General features: G+C 44.4%; 1 protein-coding gene across 1 annotated transcript; it reads left to right on the forward strand.

The window, feature by feature from the left end:
* The first annotated feature begins 674 nt into the window (after nt 1-674).
* Nucleotides 675-15,024, forward strand: ppp1r16a (protein phosphatase 1, regulatory subunit 16A). Its single transcript, XM_080515042.1, has 11 exons — nt 675-811; nt 7,446-8,488; nt 9,694-9,764; nt 10,967-11,112; nt 11,442-11,545; nt 11,938-12,062; nt 12,271-12,396; nt 12,483-12,558; nt 12,637-12,766; nt 12,872-13,034; nt 13,134-15,024. Exons 2-11 carry the CDS (start codon nt 8,242-8,244, stop codon nt 13,635-13,637), a joined length of 1,692 nt encoding a protein of 563 aa, XP_080371168.1. The 5' UTR covers nt 675-811; nt 7,446-8,241; the 3' UTR covers nt 13,638-15,024.
* Nucleotides 15,025-16,925: the final 1,901 nt, after the last annotated feature.

Here is a 16,925-nt window from a genome sequence, read left to right on the forward strand (position 1 = left end):
TGACGATGACATTAATGTTCATACAGATTTGACAGCTGAACCTCTGTTTCACAACATCTATCTATCTATCTATCTATCTATCTCTCGTCTTAACAATAGTAACCATTTATTTTCGAACATGTATAATATAAACAACATAGTCTCGTATCACATAGAGCACATAAATAACACACAACTAGAAAATAAATTATTAAAAATTACAATAAATGTGTCTGAATGCTTCTATTATTATTATTATTATTATTATTATTATTATTAATAATAATAATAATAATAATAATAATCATAATCATAATCATAATAAAATATTGTGTTTCCAGCCACTGACAACAATCAAGAGACAAACGGTGCTTTACTAGTTTGAATTTGAGGGGAAAATGCAGGAGGGCAACAAAACATAAAATTACTTTTAAATAATAAAAACAATTTTTTTTTAAATATAAAATAAGACAGAATTCTGGATAATAAAAGTTGATCATAAATAAATTAAAATCAAACAATTTCCGCTGTACATGGAAGCGCTTTTCTCGCGGGCGGGCTTCGGCGCCCCCTGCTGGAGCTGGTCGGCGGGGAGGAGAAGGCGCAGGTCCGGTTGTTATGGTGAAGCATTTCCTCGGAGGGAGGGCTGACCGGAGCAGGAGCAGAGCAGGAGCAGGAGCAGGAGCCTGTCTGCCGGTAGGAGGGCACAGGTCCGGACCGGTTGTTATGGTGAAGCATTTCCCTTGAGGGCGGGCCGGAGCTGGAGCCGGAGTCTCATTCAGTTTCACCGCAGACCTGCGCGCGACCTGCCGCCGCTGACAGCAGCCTCCAGGTAACCTCCTCGCCGTCCCCTCCTCTCCTCTCCTCCTCTCGCCGCCGGCAAAGTCGCTTCCATCGTCCCGTTTCTCTCTCACACACCCGCCGCGTTGAGTCGCTTTTTACCTTCCGGCTCCGGCTTGTTAATCAGCGCCGCCGCGGCTCTAAACGCCTGGAAGCTAACCCGGGGCTAAAGGTAACGCCGCGAGGCGCCTGACTCTTCAATGGCAGCCGCCCCGCAGGTGTTTCCTCACATTTCCAACCGGTGACAAGAGTCGCCAGGTCGGGATAAAGTCTCCGGACGTTTCGCTTTTCTCTCCAACCGGAGAGTTGATGAATGAAGTCCGGGAGATTAAACGAGCTGCTTCCCTCCTGTCACGACTAAAAACCACCTGTTGTTGACCAGCTCGTGAGTTGGTTAGCTAATCTCCTCCTGACGCCTCCGGCCGAGACGCTAAAGTTTTCCCTCTGCTTATTTTATATGGTCTTAAAAAGGGTGTTTTGGTTTGTGTTTGTGTTAACTTTGCCCTTATAAGGTGAGAGATTCTGCTGCCTTTTGGCTGCACGTGCTGTTTATATGAATGACTGGCTCACAGTTCAACGTCCACAAGGTCCCATTATGTGTCTCTTCTATTCATTTCGAATGGAGCTTGTTGTTATTAGAACCATTCTGCCTCTAGTATCTATGTTTCACCTGTGTTCCCTTTACTTTTAATCAATAATTGGATTCAGACATTCTTCCATGTAGTCTAATTTTTTTTTTTAAATCAAGCTTTTTGTGTTTTGAGTGCATGAAAAAGTAACTTTTGTCATTCTTTGAGGACTTTCTTTTGTATTCAGCTTAATTGTTTTGTACAACAGTGCAGTATAATGGCTGATTTATGGCTTTTGAAAGATATATTGGGCATGACACATGGGGTTATCTGGGTCTGTGACAGATAAAGCGCAAGTGATCATTTTGAATGTCACAATTTCAATCTAAAGGTCCTCTGTTGTAGCTGAAATAATGATCTTGCCCTTTGACACAAATTATTCAGCAGCTGGTTTGCCATAGTACTTGTAGTGTCTGGATACTTTTAGGATTGAGGCTGAGAATAAGATTGATTCATAGGACCACTAAATACTGAAAGGTAAAGTCATCTGGGTAAATAGCCCGACCTATTGGCTTTACAAATCCTTTAGTCAACATTGTTCAAGTTCGTAGAGGCCATGAAACGTTATTGTTTGTATATAAATTAGGAATATTGTGTTTGTGTATACTACAAACAATAAGTAAATTCCAAGAAGCCAGATAGGTCAACCTCAACTCGGTTTCTGTTGAGTTCTTGAACCCCCCCTGATATTTTTCCTCTCTCACTGAAGCAATTCTTTCCCAACATGCCCGAGACATTCTGCAGGTAAATGCCATTGACATCTCTGCATGTTTCACACTGCCTTACTTCCTGCTGTAGGCTAAGCCAGAGTCGCCTTTGTTTGTTTGTCTCCTCGCCATCCTTCCTTCCTCCTCAAATTCTACTTTATCTCCTTCACCGTCTTTCCTCCACATCCTTCTTCCCACTCCGTATCCTGTCCTCCAGAAAAAGCAGCAACGCTTTGTATATTTTTTGTCTTGACACCAAATATCTCGTATCTCCCTTCAACAAACATCATTCCACCCCCCCCTTGGCTGCTTGGCAGAATTATTGAGATTTCTAAGTGATTACATGGAGCAGCTCAAACCTTTACACATGATGAGGCTTATTGTAGGCCCTCCCCTCTTTCTCGTTTGTCGCCACTCCCCTGCTGGTCTTCCATTTAAACGCCTGTACCTCTACCTACCATTATTTCCTCTACTGAGATGAACGAAAACACGGTTAACGACTCCAAACAAAGCCGTGTTCCTGTCCTGGTTTGTCTGGTTTACAAACCATCACCAGTGTGCGTTTGATTATATAATGATTGAAGTACAGAAAGCCAAGCGCTGTTCGGTTCGTTTGACCGTCACTGTGATCATACAGTTCTCATCAACTTGACTTTCCCAGTTCTATAGATCGTTGAACAGGGGCGAGCCTTCCTGGTCCAGGAAGTCCTTCATGTTTGTAATGTCTTCCTTCTCCGGGACCCCTGAGATTGATGAATTTGTCATCACTCGGAACACAAAGCAATCAGGTTGATTTTTGACAACTTTCAGAGGAAGGTTTAACATCTGGCAGCCCCTCCATACTGACCAAAACAGCCCCTCCTGACCATTTGGCAGGCCGCGGAGGTTGGCTTGGCAGGGTTTCAAAGTCCAGTCGGGATCGTTCCAGTCGCGTCGACTCGGCGTTGTTTATTTCATTGAATGGTTCTGGAACGTACAGCGTGTCCAAATTAAATGGCACACTGCGCCGGTGGCTGCACACCACCACTGTCTACCACTACGTCATGTTTGAGCTGGAAGGTTTAATGTATTCTCTTTTGTATACTTCTAAGTTCAGCCACAAGTGTGTGTGTGTGTGTGTGTGTGTGTGTGTGTGTGTGTGTGTGTGTGTGTGTGTGTGTGTGTGTGTGTGTGTGTGTGTGTGTGTGTGTGTGTGTGTGTGTGTGTGTGTGTGTGTGTGTGTGTGTGTGTGTGTGTGTGTGTGTGTGTGTGTGTGTGTGTGTGTGTGTGTGTGTGTGTGTGTTCATAGTACTCTATTCATTCCTCCTGTTGAATGAAAGTGTGTGTTCCTCAGCAGTTGAAGACTGCCCTTCCTGTTATGTTACATGGAAAATAAGTCTGAAGACTTAAAAATGTCCTATTGACTCAGGTACTACCCCCCCCAAAATGAATTAAATATTTGTATTTCTGCTTGTACGATTTTCAAGAGTTTGGAGAGTATCAGTAATCCCACCTCGTATTTCCTCGTCTGCCTGGGATGTCTGACTCGGAGAATCACAAGCTTTTTACAGTCTTGTCACCAACACATTCCTCCTTCTCCATTTTTAGGAGTTTAATGTATCTGAGGGAAAAGGAAAGGCGAATAAAAAAAAAAGCACGTATATGGAGCTGCAGCCTTGACGGGACGCCACAGGCTCTCAAATATTGTGTAATGGGGCACACAGGTAGGACCGTAGAGAAATAATGATCCTTCACGTGTTTCTATTGAGCTGCTTTCACCTCAACTGCAGTTTCTTATTTATCATGACATCCACATGTCAGGCTACCTGGTTTCCTTTTAGACCCATTGACAGGGGTTTCGTTGTTTGTGTCGCTTGGGGAAAAATATATTCAGAAAGGAAATTGGCACTTTATATATATATATATATATATGTACATTTCTGTGTTGCCACACATTTTGCTTTTGCTTGCTCCCAAACTGCTGTCCTCCAGGCGACTTCCACAGCTGTCTCCACTTTAGTGCTCTCAAGCAAATACTGAACCGAGAGGCTGTAGTTTAATTCAAGGTAAACTTTCCCAACAAGAGAATCTCGGCTTGACTTTCAGTGCAGTATTGGTTTACACAAAAGAGGAGGGAGGAGTATTGACTAATCTACACGTGTACTATGTTAGAATCCTGGGCTCAGCGTTGGTGTGAAGCAGCAAGTTACGTGGACGCACACACTCGACTTGCCTTGTTGCCATCGGTTCACTGCGCCGCTCTGCACGGTGCCATTTATAGGAAGGGTTTGTTTGAGTTGCGGTCTTGAGCACTGTCATCATGTTTTTTCTGCTCACACTGGGAGTATCTTTGATTCAGGTTCAGTTCTGTGCTGCATTTCTTAGTCACTATGCATGTGTGAGGTTTTCCTCCAGATACTGCAGTTTCCTCTGTCAGAAACATGCGTTTGAGGCTAATTGGTGATTGTAAATTGTAACATGAGGGTGTTTTGCTTGTTTTTTCTTCTACTTCCACAACCAAAAACTTTTATCATTAAACATCCCTTGAGATTAACAGATCACTCCTGATTTGAAAGTTTTTAACGCAAAGAATAAATGCATTTGTGTCTTGAAAAAAAACCTCATTGTATTCTTACTATAATCTTTGCTGCAGCTTGATAGGTAGAGCAGACCGCCTTCCATTCGCCACCTAATGTGTTTTGTCCCCTCTCCCCATACTGTGCAATAAAAGTACGCGTGACGTGTAACTCCAGGAAATCAAAACGCTTCTGGCAGTCAGTGTCAAAGGTCTGAACACTGAGCTGTGCGGACTTGATGGATGATGTTGTTCTTGTTTGTGTCCCTGGATTAGCTAAGCTCAACAGCATTGTGTCTGGTTCTCTTCCTCAGCCCCCCCCCCCCCCAAAAAAAATCATGTTCCGTGTATAACATTACAGCCTCTGGATTTGGTCATCAAATTTAAGCCATGCACGTGTTAAGCAAGTGCGTCTATATATAAAAAAAATATATATATATCTGGAATATCAATGATCAGAAGTATTTTTAACTTGAGTCACACAAAACTAAGATAGTAATCTTCATTCCACTGATCTTTCAGATTGTGCCGGGAATTACCCCACTAATGCAGCTGTCAAGTTCTTGCAGGGATTTCTCCTGTTCCTCCAATCTTTTCTTCTCGTAAAGCCTCTTAAAATGCCACAAACATGTCCCCATTTTCAATTCTTCATTGTGGTGAGAAACCCGGACCAAACCTGAATTATTCTACTCAATCACAAGTTGTAACAATGTTGATAAATACTGTATTTTTTTCCCCAGTTGACATGAACATGTATTTATAGAATGCGTCGCTTGCCCAGCATATTTATTGATCGTTGGCCTGTTAAATCTTTACATCTGTGCAGTCCAGGTCTGAGGCTATATGTGTTTTTTTTTTTTGTTTGAGTGCCAGTCTATTTGGAAGTGTTAAGTTGTTACTTCAGTCTAAGGAAATCCTTACATTGTGGCTCGTAACAAAGGGCGAGAGGTTAGTTACCCTAAAAATAGTAGGAATGCAAAGCAGGAACGAATGATAAGTCTGAATGTATTAACCTACATTTAAGAAGAGACCCCAGCTCTGAAGACCTGTGGGCTTTAGTTCGCCATAATCGTTTTCTTCTCATGAAAATATACCCTTGAAGCACATAGATGTGTTTTTATTATTTAGAAAAATGTTCTAATACTGAGGGTGCCGTGTTCCACATTTGCTTTATTGTTCACAGCCTTCTGAGAGAGATGATTGTGTCACGAGAGTAATGTAAGTGGCGGTGTGTATATTCTGGATGTGAAAAGGTGGTGAAGGCCGCCAGCCTGCTGCAGCGGCTCAAGCTGCTTACGGCTAATCATCACATGCTGATAGTTTGACAATTTTTTTTAATCTTCCGTGCTCCAGCCACCAGATTGTCGTCGGGAAGCACATACGTTATTGTATCGCCAAGTTCATCGCTTTGCCTTGGAGCCGGGTTTTTTTTTTAATTAGTTTTCCCAAATCTGTTCTCAAACAGCTGTGAGTTATACAGTTTTAATAAGTGGTTGTTCCAGCTCTGCGTCAGTCAGGTTCTGAGTTTGTCTGTAATATTGGAACACGGTGACGGTGGGTGAAGCGTCGCCCTTCAATATGAACCACACAGACTCAAAAGATAAAGCCGCTGCCTTGAAAATGAAGGCAAAGTATTGCATGCGTTGTAGAACAGATTAGAAAATACTTTATTCGGTGTATCTCGGGTTGGCGGTTGGTTTGGTTGGTTGGCGCGGTCGTCTCCCAATCGGAAAGTTTCAGGTTGGATTCCCCTCTCCACCTTGCCGACATGCCGAAGTGTCCTTGAGCAAGACGCCGAACCCGGCGAAGGTGTGAGGACTCACAAAGTTGGAAGGCGCTATATAAGTGACGTCCATTTACCTATTTATATTAATCCTGGGGAGAATTTTTAACAGCAATGATCCACAGAGAATAATAATAATCGACAGGAAATAGAATAAAATGAGTAGATCAGTATATATATATATATTTTGGCAATAAATAATTAGCTACAATATTCACATGGAAAGGTGCTTTAAAAAAAAAAAGACAGTTATGAAGTTTTATGATAGAAGGGTCTCCTTTCCTGCACTGTCTGTGAGGAAGAGATATGAAGTAGCTCTATTGTTTCCTTTAGCGTATGAGTCTTGTATTCAAAACATTGTGACAAATGACCACAAGTTGTTGTCGGTCGTCCGAAGCTGTGGCCTCCCTCTCTTGCACTGGTTATTGACTCTCTGGCCTGGCCCTGCCGTCTTGTCAGTCACTCTCTCCATCTCACTGAGTGCCTCCAGTTGACTGTCCTCTCAGCGCTCGCAGGCCCCATGCCTAAATAATATATGAGCAGCCTGGAAAGAGCGAGGCGTGTGTGTGAGCCATGTAACTCGCCATTGGAAGTTAACGAAAGGTAACGAGAGCTAACCGAGGTTGCCACGGTGAGAACTTGCACTGAAACGTGTCGCATGCTCACCATCCGATCACGTCGACACATCGCCCCTCCCTCAACCCCCCCCCCCCCCCTCTCGTGGGTACCCCAACGTCGGCAAGGCCCACGCCGGGCCGCAGGGTGTGTCAATCATTCATGAAAAGCGTCCCACCTTCTCAAGTTCCCTTCAGGAGAGGAGTGGGAGAAGAGGGGGGGGGGGGGGGGGGGGGGGGGGGCTCAGGGGTTAAAGATAACAGGATTAGGAGGGCAGCCTGCCGACATTATACGGTAACACAGCACTCACTTTTTTTTTCCTCTTTCTCCATTTACAGACATAAAGCTATGGTGCTGAAGAGCAAGTCACTGAAACCTTCACTCCAGGCTCCATGCTTCTGAGGAATAATCAGAGTCCACTAACAACAACAACAACAACAGCCCCCTCCTCAAACAGCAACACGTTGAGAATGTTCTCCATGTACCACTAAGGAATATTTAAATACGGAGTATAATCATAATAACCAAAGAAGGCCTTACTTGGATCTTGTGGACGCCTCTTCATGTTGTCCCTGAGCGTCGTGGATTTATTGCTCACCTCCACACATGGATTCTCTAATATTTACCTTTTGGTCGGCCGTGCGTCTTTGTACACGATCGCCACCGGCATGGATTAAAGTTCAAATGGCCGATCGAACCTGGAAAGCAGTTTAACTTCCACGCTCTGTATTCCAAGGATTGTGTTCCAACTTCCCACAACTGAAATGGAAGCAATGGCTGACGTCTGGTTGAAGTCTTCAGTTTGGATTTTTGCATTTCGGACGCCACTCTATCGCCGTTTCACTTCAACACGATAAAGAGTTTTGTCTTCGGAAGATGGGAAAGAGACATTGTGTCAATTCTTGGGTGTGTTTTCTTTCTGAAATCATGGAAATATCTGTCACCTAACGGACCTGCAACATTTTTATTTTATTTTTTTTTTCCTTTTTTGTTGCCCTTGTCTCTTCCAAGGGTAAAATCGAGGCACATAAAACATTTGGAAACTGATCGCTCAAAGGTTTTAATGCCTTCACAAACAAAGTGAAACTCGGGGGCAAAGCCACCGTCGGAGGCGCTCTTGTTTCTTGGGGCAGCATGGCGGCAGATCACAGCGAGCTGCTCGGCGAGATGGCGACGGTCGGGCGTCTGAGCGCCACAGAGCGGCTGAAGCACGCCCAGAAGCGCCGTGCGCAGCAGCTGAAGGCCTGGGCACAGATGGAGAAGGACGGGGCGCGGGGGTCCCGGGCCAAGGCCGACAAGAAAAAGCCGCGCACGACCAAAGTGACGTTCCCCAACACCATCACCCTGCTGGACGCGGCGGGCCGCAACGACGTGGCCGAGGGTAAGCACGCACAACGCCGACAGCCAGAATGGAATTTTGGAATTTTGTTGATGGTTGTGGTTAAACATGGAAAAAGAAAATCGTTTAGTTTCAACTGTGCTTTCCAGTATTATTTTGTGGCTTTTCTTGCTTTACGTTTTGAATGAATTTGAACTGAAGTTGATGTCCAGTTGTGTGTTTTTCCACACCTACTTTTGGAGCCGGGGGTTGAGCGAGAGGGCGAATGGGGTAATTAATTTAGGTCTTCATTATTCAGCCAAATTAGACGGGATTTGAATAACTTTGATTGGATTATCCTCTTTGCTTGGGTCCAGATATTTAGACGTGAACCCTTTACGACCAAGTGTTTCAAATCTCCTACTCTGCTGGTAGGTTTAGAACAGGGGTGTCAAACCTGCGGCCCGGGGGCCAGAACCGGCCCACCACAAGATCTAATCCGGCCCGCCATGGGATTTCTTTTTCTTTTTTTTTGTAAGTATAAATATGAAAACTGACAGAGGCTGATGTAAAAACACTAGATTGGCAAAAATGACATCTAAAACCACCCTTGGTCAGAATTAATTAATGCATCAGTGGAGGTCACATAACACAACACCTTTCACAATAAAGGTGTCCAATTTATGTGAAGTGATACTTTAGACACGTAAACTCAAAAAAAATTCAGAAAATCCAGATGATTACAAATTGTTTTAATCCTGAATAAAAATACGATATCCAGATACAGGTGACTCTGGGTTTGTTTTTTGTTTTTTTGCAAATATAATGTCTGATTAACTTTAATATGTAAATTTCAGAATAGACTGTCAAATTCTTGCAGTTCCAAAAGGATCAAAAGAAGGAAAGACACTGACATTTGTCCATATCTGCAGTTTAATGTGTTACGTTTGACTTGTTGGGCCCTCCAGAGGTCAGGTTAGGGTGGACGTGGCCCCTCAGCTAAAATGACTTTGACACCCCTGGTTTAGAACATCAGACGATCATATGCCAGATGATTTTCCCGAGGCTCTGGAAAACCAACAAGTTGTTAGTAAGCAATGCATTAATAATTTGTCACAGGTTGTAATAAGCCGATCATTGTGTTCTCGGCTGCATTTGTTTGTCTTTATGTAGAGGGCGTGCGAGCTGAGGTGTTTTAATATTTATATGGACGAGACTGAGCGGGGAGTGAGTCATAATGCTGTTGTATGCTTGTTGTTTTTCCCCAGTGAGGCAGCTGCTGAACGGCGGCGTCAGCCCGGATCTGGTCAACGAGGACGGACTGACGGCCCTGCATCAGGTACACGGTGGCAGAGAAGTGACCCGTCACTGGCCCGTGTCTGTACAACTCCATCTGTTGTGTGAACCGCAGTGCACAGCCACGCTAAAGATATAGCTATTTGAAACTAAATGGACCTGACGTAGGTCTTATTTAACACTGATGTCTCTTTACTCACAGAATATGCAAATTGGTTGCTGAGCCCTCCTGCTTTTATTTTGTACATGGGGGTTTGTCTGCCCCAAATGCAAATGTTTGTTCAACATAAGCAAATTAAACTCCACCCTCACTTTCTACTCCGCTTGCAATGGCTCAATCTGCTGCGGCTCCATTTGGCTGCTCCCCCCCTCTTTTCTAGGTGGGGTGAGTTAGGGACGGGCATGAGGAGAGTGATGATTGCTTCGTATTAAGGTGGGAAACTTGTGGCAAGCCAATCAGAAGTGGATTAAGATGCGTCATGCTGTCACCACCCCAGAATAAATAAATATTGACAGCTTTGTTGGGAGTCCTGGGTTATACATTTCAAGTGCTTTCACAAATGCAACTGTAGGCAAAATCAGTTTTTTTGTACTGAGGCCATTGTTTAAATATTCTTACTTAAAATATTCACCAGGACCACGATGACACAATGTGACACACATGTCAGTTTGCGATTCCCTCATGACTTCTCGATCATCTTCCGCTGCCCTGTGAGCGCATCCAAAGCTTCAGCGATTTGTTTTTTATTATGTCTGAACCTTAACTTATCTTGGGTGGATTTATCTCCCCAAATGGCAATTTGAGGGTCAGAAGTTGAGTGAAGGCGACTCTCCAAAGCATACATACCTCTCCTAGATGAGTACACATGTAGAAGAAGGTACCGTCAAAAAAGGCCACCGTATTGTTGGTTTAAACTTTAAAAATTCAAATATAAAACACTGCATTTGCCTTTCAGGTTAAACTGGGATTTCCTGGCGGCTTTTCTCGCTCTCTATACTGTTTATTTCTCTTTCCAAGTGCTCGTGGGCGGAGTGGTTGTTGCCACAGAGAACTCTTTCTTAAAGCAGATGACGCTGCTCTCACCTTTGGAAAACTTGGTGTTTGCACAGCAGAGGGTTGAACCAAAAACTATTGCTTAAGCCAGCGTATTAATCCTATCTGCTCGTGCATTGTTTGTCTCAACCCGATCGGTTGTCACGTCTGTAATTATCACTCCAATTCACACGCGACTGCTGTCTTCCCAGTGCTGCATCGACGACTTTGTGGAGATTGTGCAGTGCCTGCTGGACGCCGGCGCCTGTGTGAACGCCTGCGACAGCGAGCTGTGGACGCCTCTGCACGCTGCTGCCACCTGTGGACACACTGGGCTGGTGCAGCTCCTCATTCAAGCGTGAGTGCACCTTCTGAACTGTGTTTTCAAATGTCGTCCAAGGGTACGGATGTGAAATGTCATTGATTTATAAAGCTTGTCATTTTACAAAACATCGTCTTAAATTTTACTATAGTATATTTTGCTTAATTTTTCATTTCATGTCAACTGGATATTATTCCGTAGGTTATCGCTTAAACGGGGACCTTTTTAATGAAAACGGTGCAAATTTGTCGGCTGAAAAGATGCCTTTATACGTTGTAATGTTCCACTGTAACATCGTCCTCTTTGCGTGTGGAAACATGGATGAATGCCTGCTTGTTGACATTTGGGTGTGTGTTTGCCTTCAGTGGGGCCGACCTGCTCGCTGTGAATGCAGACGGTAACATGCCCTATGACCTCTGTGAGGATGAGGCCACCCTGGAGCTGCTGGAGATGGTGATGGCTGAACAGGGTCAGTTAAGATGAATCCGATACGGACTTGATGAGAAGTGTGTGAGTTTCATTAATAGAGTTATAAAAAGGTTAGTGGTGGCAAGAGCTTATTCCATGACTCGACCTGAATGTCTTGAAACTGCAGGAGGAAATCCAAAATGTTCAAAAAGATGAAAACACAGGCGGGAGTATGTAAACTCTATACTCCATCGCAGACTTTAAAAACAATACTTACCACTGTACCAAAGTGTTATTAACTGGCCGACAACCTTCTTCTGAGATCCAGCGCCACACACGATGGTCCAGACTCGAAGTAAAAACTAAAGGTCTTGCATCATCACGACCCCCCCAGCCATGCGTTTGCTCACTCGTAACCTTGGTTCCGTCACTTTGTGTGTTTCCCTCGTGCAGGAATAACTCAGGACCGCATCGATGAATGCAGAGGAGCCAAAGAGGCCGCCATGCTGGCCGACATCCAGGCTCTGATTCAGAATGGGAGCGACTTGAACGCACAGGACAACAATGGCACTACGCTGGTGAGAGACAAGAACACATGCAAATAGAAAATTGACAACGACTTGAGATAACGTGAGGGAATATTAACAATATTGTACCATCCGACAATAAAACCTCAAGTTCCACTTATTTTTATTTATTTATTTATTTTTACAAAAAGCAGTGAAATGCACCACTTTGCTGACTGGATTCTTCCGTCTTGTTTTGTCTGTGTCGAACTCTTCTCAGCTCCATATTGCGTCGGCCAATGGATACGCGTCTGTAGCAGAGCTGTTATTAGAGAACAGAGCTCAGGTTGACGTGAAGGACTCTGACGGATGGACTCCACTCCATGCCGCCTCCTGCTGGGGACAGGTTGGCACTGCAGTCAAAACTCACTTCTCTTATGTATGAATATCAATTAACAAGTTGTTTTTTTTTTGTTTTTTTTTAAATCATAGGTTCAAATGGTGGAACTGTTGGTGGGCCACGGAGCCAGCCTGAACGCAAAGTCTGTCCTCGATGAGACGCCTCTCGGTGAGCCGGGTGTTTATTTCAACCTTCTCCACTGGCAAATACATTGAAATGAACTGACTTGTTCCCGTTGCCGGTCAGACGTGTGCATGGACGAGGAGGTCCGAGCCAAACTGATGGACTTGAAGCATAAACACGACGCCATCATGAAGAGCCAGGACCGGCAGACGGGCACGCTGCAGAGGCGAGCGTCCAGCACCGGCAGCAGAGGGTGAGGAGGAGCTCGGAGGAGCCAGGGGATGAGGAATAGCCGCTCAAAAGGGCTGGAACGGTGTCGTGTTCACCGCCACCCTTTCTCTGGTTCGCCCCTTTACAGCAAGGTGGTGCGTCGTGTCAGTGTCAACGAGCGCTCCAGCCTGTACCGCCGCGAGCACCACAAAGAGGCCATGGTGTGGCAGGAGCGCGGCCGACAGCCCGAGCCGCAGGACGACGACGAGGACCGACAGACCGACAACGAGCTGCACCAGCACGCCACCATGGTGAGTCGCCGTCCTCCTCTCACTCCTCCTCTCTCGCCCCCCTTTTTTGTTCGAATTCTTTCATCACAGTTTTTCCCTCCTCCCCCCCCCGTGCTGCAGGTCGCCGGCGCCGCGGTGGCGGCGGCGTCGCGTTCAGAAGAACCGCAGGCCGCAGACAGAAAGGCCGTGTCCAGCCTGGGGAACGGCGAGACCTCCCCCGTGTCTCTGGCGTCTTCGGTGCCCGGGGAGCTGTGGAGCGGCGGGGGCCTCATGGAGCGCAGCGCCTCCTACCAGCTCAGCCCCGAGGGAGCGGACAGCATGACCCGGGAGAAATCCCACCACACCCTGGCCGACCTGAAGCGGCAGCGAGCGGCCGCCAAGCTCAACAAGTTCCCCGCGCCGCCGCCGCCGCTGCCCCCCCCGTTAGAGGAGGAGTCTCCCGCCGAGGGGACGGCCGCCCCGCCCGAGCAGCAGGAGATCCAAACCACGCCGGCGGCGGAGCCGGCGGTCGCCCCCAGCCAGGTGTACTTCACGCCGGCGAGCGGAGATCCTCCGCTGCTGAAACTCCGAGCCCCGGAAGAGGAGCAGTCCAGCAGTAAGGAGCCCTGCTGTGGACTCATGTAGACCGCCGCTCAGACTCTCACCCACTGGACACCACGCACTCCGAGACGCTTTACAGGAATCATGAAGGCGGTAGCTTAAGGCCACATACCAACTGTGGTTTGCACTGAAGTGCAAACGGTTGTGCTTGTTTCCACTCTGCTTATCTCTTTATTTCACGAACAAAGTACACATTTCAGCAACACGTTATAACATTTCCTTTTTTTTTTTTTTTGGTGGAATTTTTATAAGAGGCTGCACAATTTGGTGGGCGTTGGGTAGAAAGTAAATTATTATTTAAAGCACATTTCCAGGTTTTAATCACAAAGATCTCCACCTGTCTAGATTTATAGGTAAACCCTTCACTCGTCCTGTACTTTCTAGTTTCTTGAGCACATTTTGATTGAGAACGTGACGATACAGCAGAATTTAATTTAACCACAGTCGATTCGTTTCTAAATTGAGGACGAAGCTTTGTTTTCCTCATTTATATACAAAGACGATTGCTTAAATGTGGACGCAGGTCAGGCAGGACATGAACGCCCCGCGTCTGATAATCATGTACGCTCAGGAAGGAGGCTCTTAACAATTATCATGCGGATCCCTAGAAGTCCCACAAGTAGCAAGGTGGGGCTCAGTTTTTTTTTTTCTTCCCCAGCACATACTGCAGTTAGTGAGTGAGATTGAGACGTGGGCACTTTAAAGGTAAGCTTCAGCTCAGCCCTCCCAACTTTTTGTCACGTTGGGATTATGTTTCTTTCGTTTCCTCTGTGGGATCCAGTCACGTCGCCAGTATTTGTGAAGCTCTTTTTGCCCGCATTTTCACATTTCCAGCACAAACATCAAGGCCTGATAAGAGTTCACAACTTGCAATATAACAACTATTCTGAATTTATGGTACATTCATGGACTGTGTTTTTTTTTTTTTTAGCAAACGTAGTAACCAGAAGATTTATTACTTTCCAGCGCTCAAAGATGCCTACATGTTAATATTTGTACAAGTGCAATTTGTAAATCGGGCGTCTCCAATGTGAGATGATATTTAAATCAGTGGTTAATCTAATTTAATCTATTATCATAACTACCAGATCCCTATTTTTCTGTCAGTATTTCTATTTTTCTACACTCGGATGACTGCAGCTGCATTATTTATTCTATCCAATACTGAGAGTACTTTTTTCATAGATTAATATAACTATTAATATTTTTGTGATGTCAGACTGATCAAAGATATTTACATTTATTGTCAAACGAAGCAAAATTGGCACATGATTTGTTTATCAGAGATTAACTGGTGCCTTTATTGGATAGCTTATTTGATATACTGTTGCAACGCTTGCACATAGTCCCACTTGTAAATTTGGTGAGCAGTGGGATTAAATGACTTATGTGATACAAACTTGTTGTATGGTGAATGCACTCCAATTTCTGTATTGCATTTCAGTTTTGTTAGTAATTTTTACTGATCCCTGAAAAACAACATAAAAAAAGTGTTTTCACAGTGGTTTTTTGGGGGAATTTCTTTAAAAAAACATTATTTTCCTTATACTGTACATGCATATTGACTGAAGAGAACTGCAGTTTTTGCTTGAATGGAGCCAGTCTGAGCCACATAGTTAGAATAATCATTAGTTTGAAACATGTGTTTTGGATTTTAGAGAAATACAGGTTTTCAAAAGCTTTAACGAATTTAGATGTAATGTGATTTGCATCTCCTAAATACAGTAACATTTGGGCCTTAAGTGCAGTCTTTTGAAAGGAGGAAAAAAAAAAGGTTTCTTGTGAAAGTCACTGCCACAAACTAAGTGTATAAATCCGATTTAGCCACAAAATCAAAAAAGAATGTTTTACTGATTATAAATATGAATGTAATGTTATTCTGTTTTGATAATTATTATGACCAATTCAATCTTCCAAAGATATGCTTGACCTTCTTCCATTTAATTTGAACAAGTAGTGACTTCAAGTTAAAAGGTAACTCTGGAAAAAAATATGCCTCAAATGCAAAGAAAGTATTGAAAAGAAACGATCTGAAGTTGATCATGTCGCTCCCTTGTGGTGAAGTTGTGCACATTTTCCACACCCCTTCACTCCCTGGCGCCTTTTTCTTTCCCTCTTACATCAGAGACACTCCGTCACTTTAAGGACCAGTGTCACAGTCCGTCCTGGTCTGGCTGCCAGGAAACACAAGCCTCAAGGCGCCACATTATTATCACATCATAATAAACGTTCATCTCTCCCCGCAGACCAGACTGGGATCCCTTTTAAATGACAGCAGAATGTCTTCACGCTCGTGCTCTCGCCGGTCACTCATGTTGCATGTGGCCTTGGCACCAGTTGTACAAGGGTGTGTGTGTGTGTGTGTGTGTGTGTTTTTTTTTAAATGGAGCCTGCTTATGCTCATGTTTCAACTGTAAAGACCTGGACTCCACGGGCTGGGCTGGCACGTTTGATATCTCTCTTCAAGCGTTGTCGGTGTTTTTGGAACAAGGCGAGCACGGAACCGAGTGTGTCGTGCCGTGCTGCCAAAATATGCACTGCATGACAGTACAAGTCACCAGGGCGTCACATGCTTGTACGTATGTGAACGGTTTTAGTTTTGGGATATCAGATGTCTTTCCCCAAGCCCGCTCCAAGACACCCCCTTCGAGTGTCTGTCTCTTTCTCCGTTCCACTTTCTCTCTCACACCTCCACTCCCATCATCAAAAGAAAGACCTCTGCCTCTCATTATACAGTCCTGTTCTTTTCTTGAGGCGACAGGATTCCCTTGGTGGTAGATTGCACGACAGCTTCAGTCTAACCAACACACACTTAATGCTATTCTTTAATTTGACTTAAAGTCATTTTTTCCTGATTATAATGACCTAATTTTGACCCGCTTTGACCCTGAGCTGCTAATAATAGAGGTGACCTGCCTGTCACAACTGTAAGAGTCTATATTAATCTACCTAATTACATGACGAGTTTTTTTTTTTTTGTAATGAAGAAAACAGAATGTGTATCAGCTTTGCTATTTATAAAGCTCTTATAAAAATATGCTGCCCTGAAATTCTTTATAGACCATGAACAGTATGTACAGTGGCCTGGAAGGACAAAACACTACAACAAAAGTGCTAAACACTCCAAAATTCAGAAAATACAACAAAATTCAGAAAACTACTCCATTTTAAAAAGAAAATGGAAAATCTGGAAACACCGTTATTGACAAAACACTACATTTCCTGGATTAACTACAGTATTAAGAAAAAATGACAAAATTGTGAAAACATCACAATAAAAAAAAAAAACACTACAAGATTCGCCCAAAAAAT

This window comes from Blennius ocellaris, assembly GCF_963422515.1.
Source record: "Blennius ocellaris genome assembly, chromosome: 19".
In the NCBI taxonomy this organism is placed as follows: domain Eukaryota; kingdom Metazoa; phylum Chordata; class Actinopteri; order Blenniiformes; family Blenniidae; genus Blennius; species Blennius ocellaris.

What these genes read in the sequence shown, in the direction of transcription:
- ppp1r16a (XM_080515042.1), top strand. Translation starts at nt 8,242, where the DNA reads ATGGCGGCAGATCACAGCGAGCTGCTCGGCGAGATGGCGACGGTCGGG. An exon ending in GTGCAGCTCCTCATTCAAGC is followed by an intron (nt 11,113 to 11,441) that starts GTGAGTGCACCT and finishes GTTTGCCTTCAG; the next exon opens with TGGGGCCGACCTGCTCGCTG. An exon ending in GATGGTGATGGCTGAACAGG is followed by an intron (nt 11,546 to 11,937) that starts GTCAGTTAAGAT and finishes TCCCTCGTGCAG; the next exon opens with GAATAACTCAGGACCGCATC.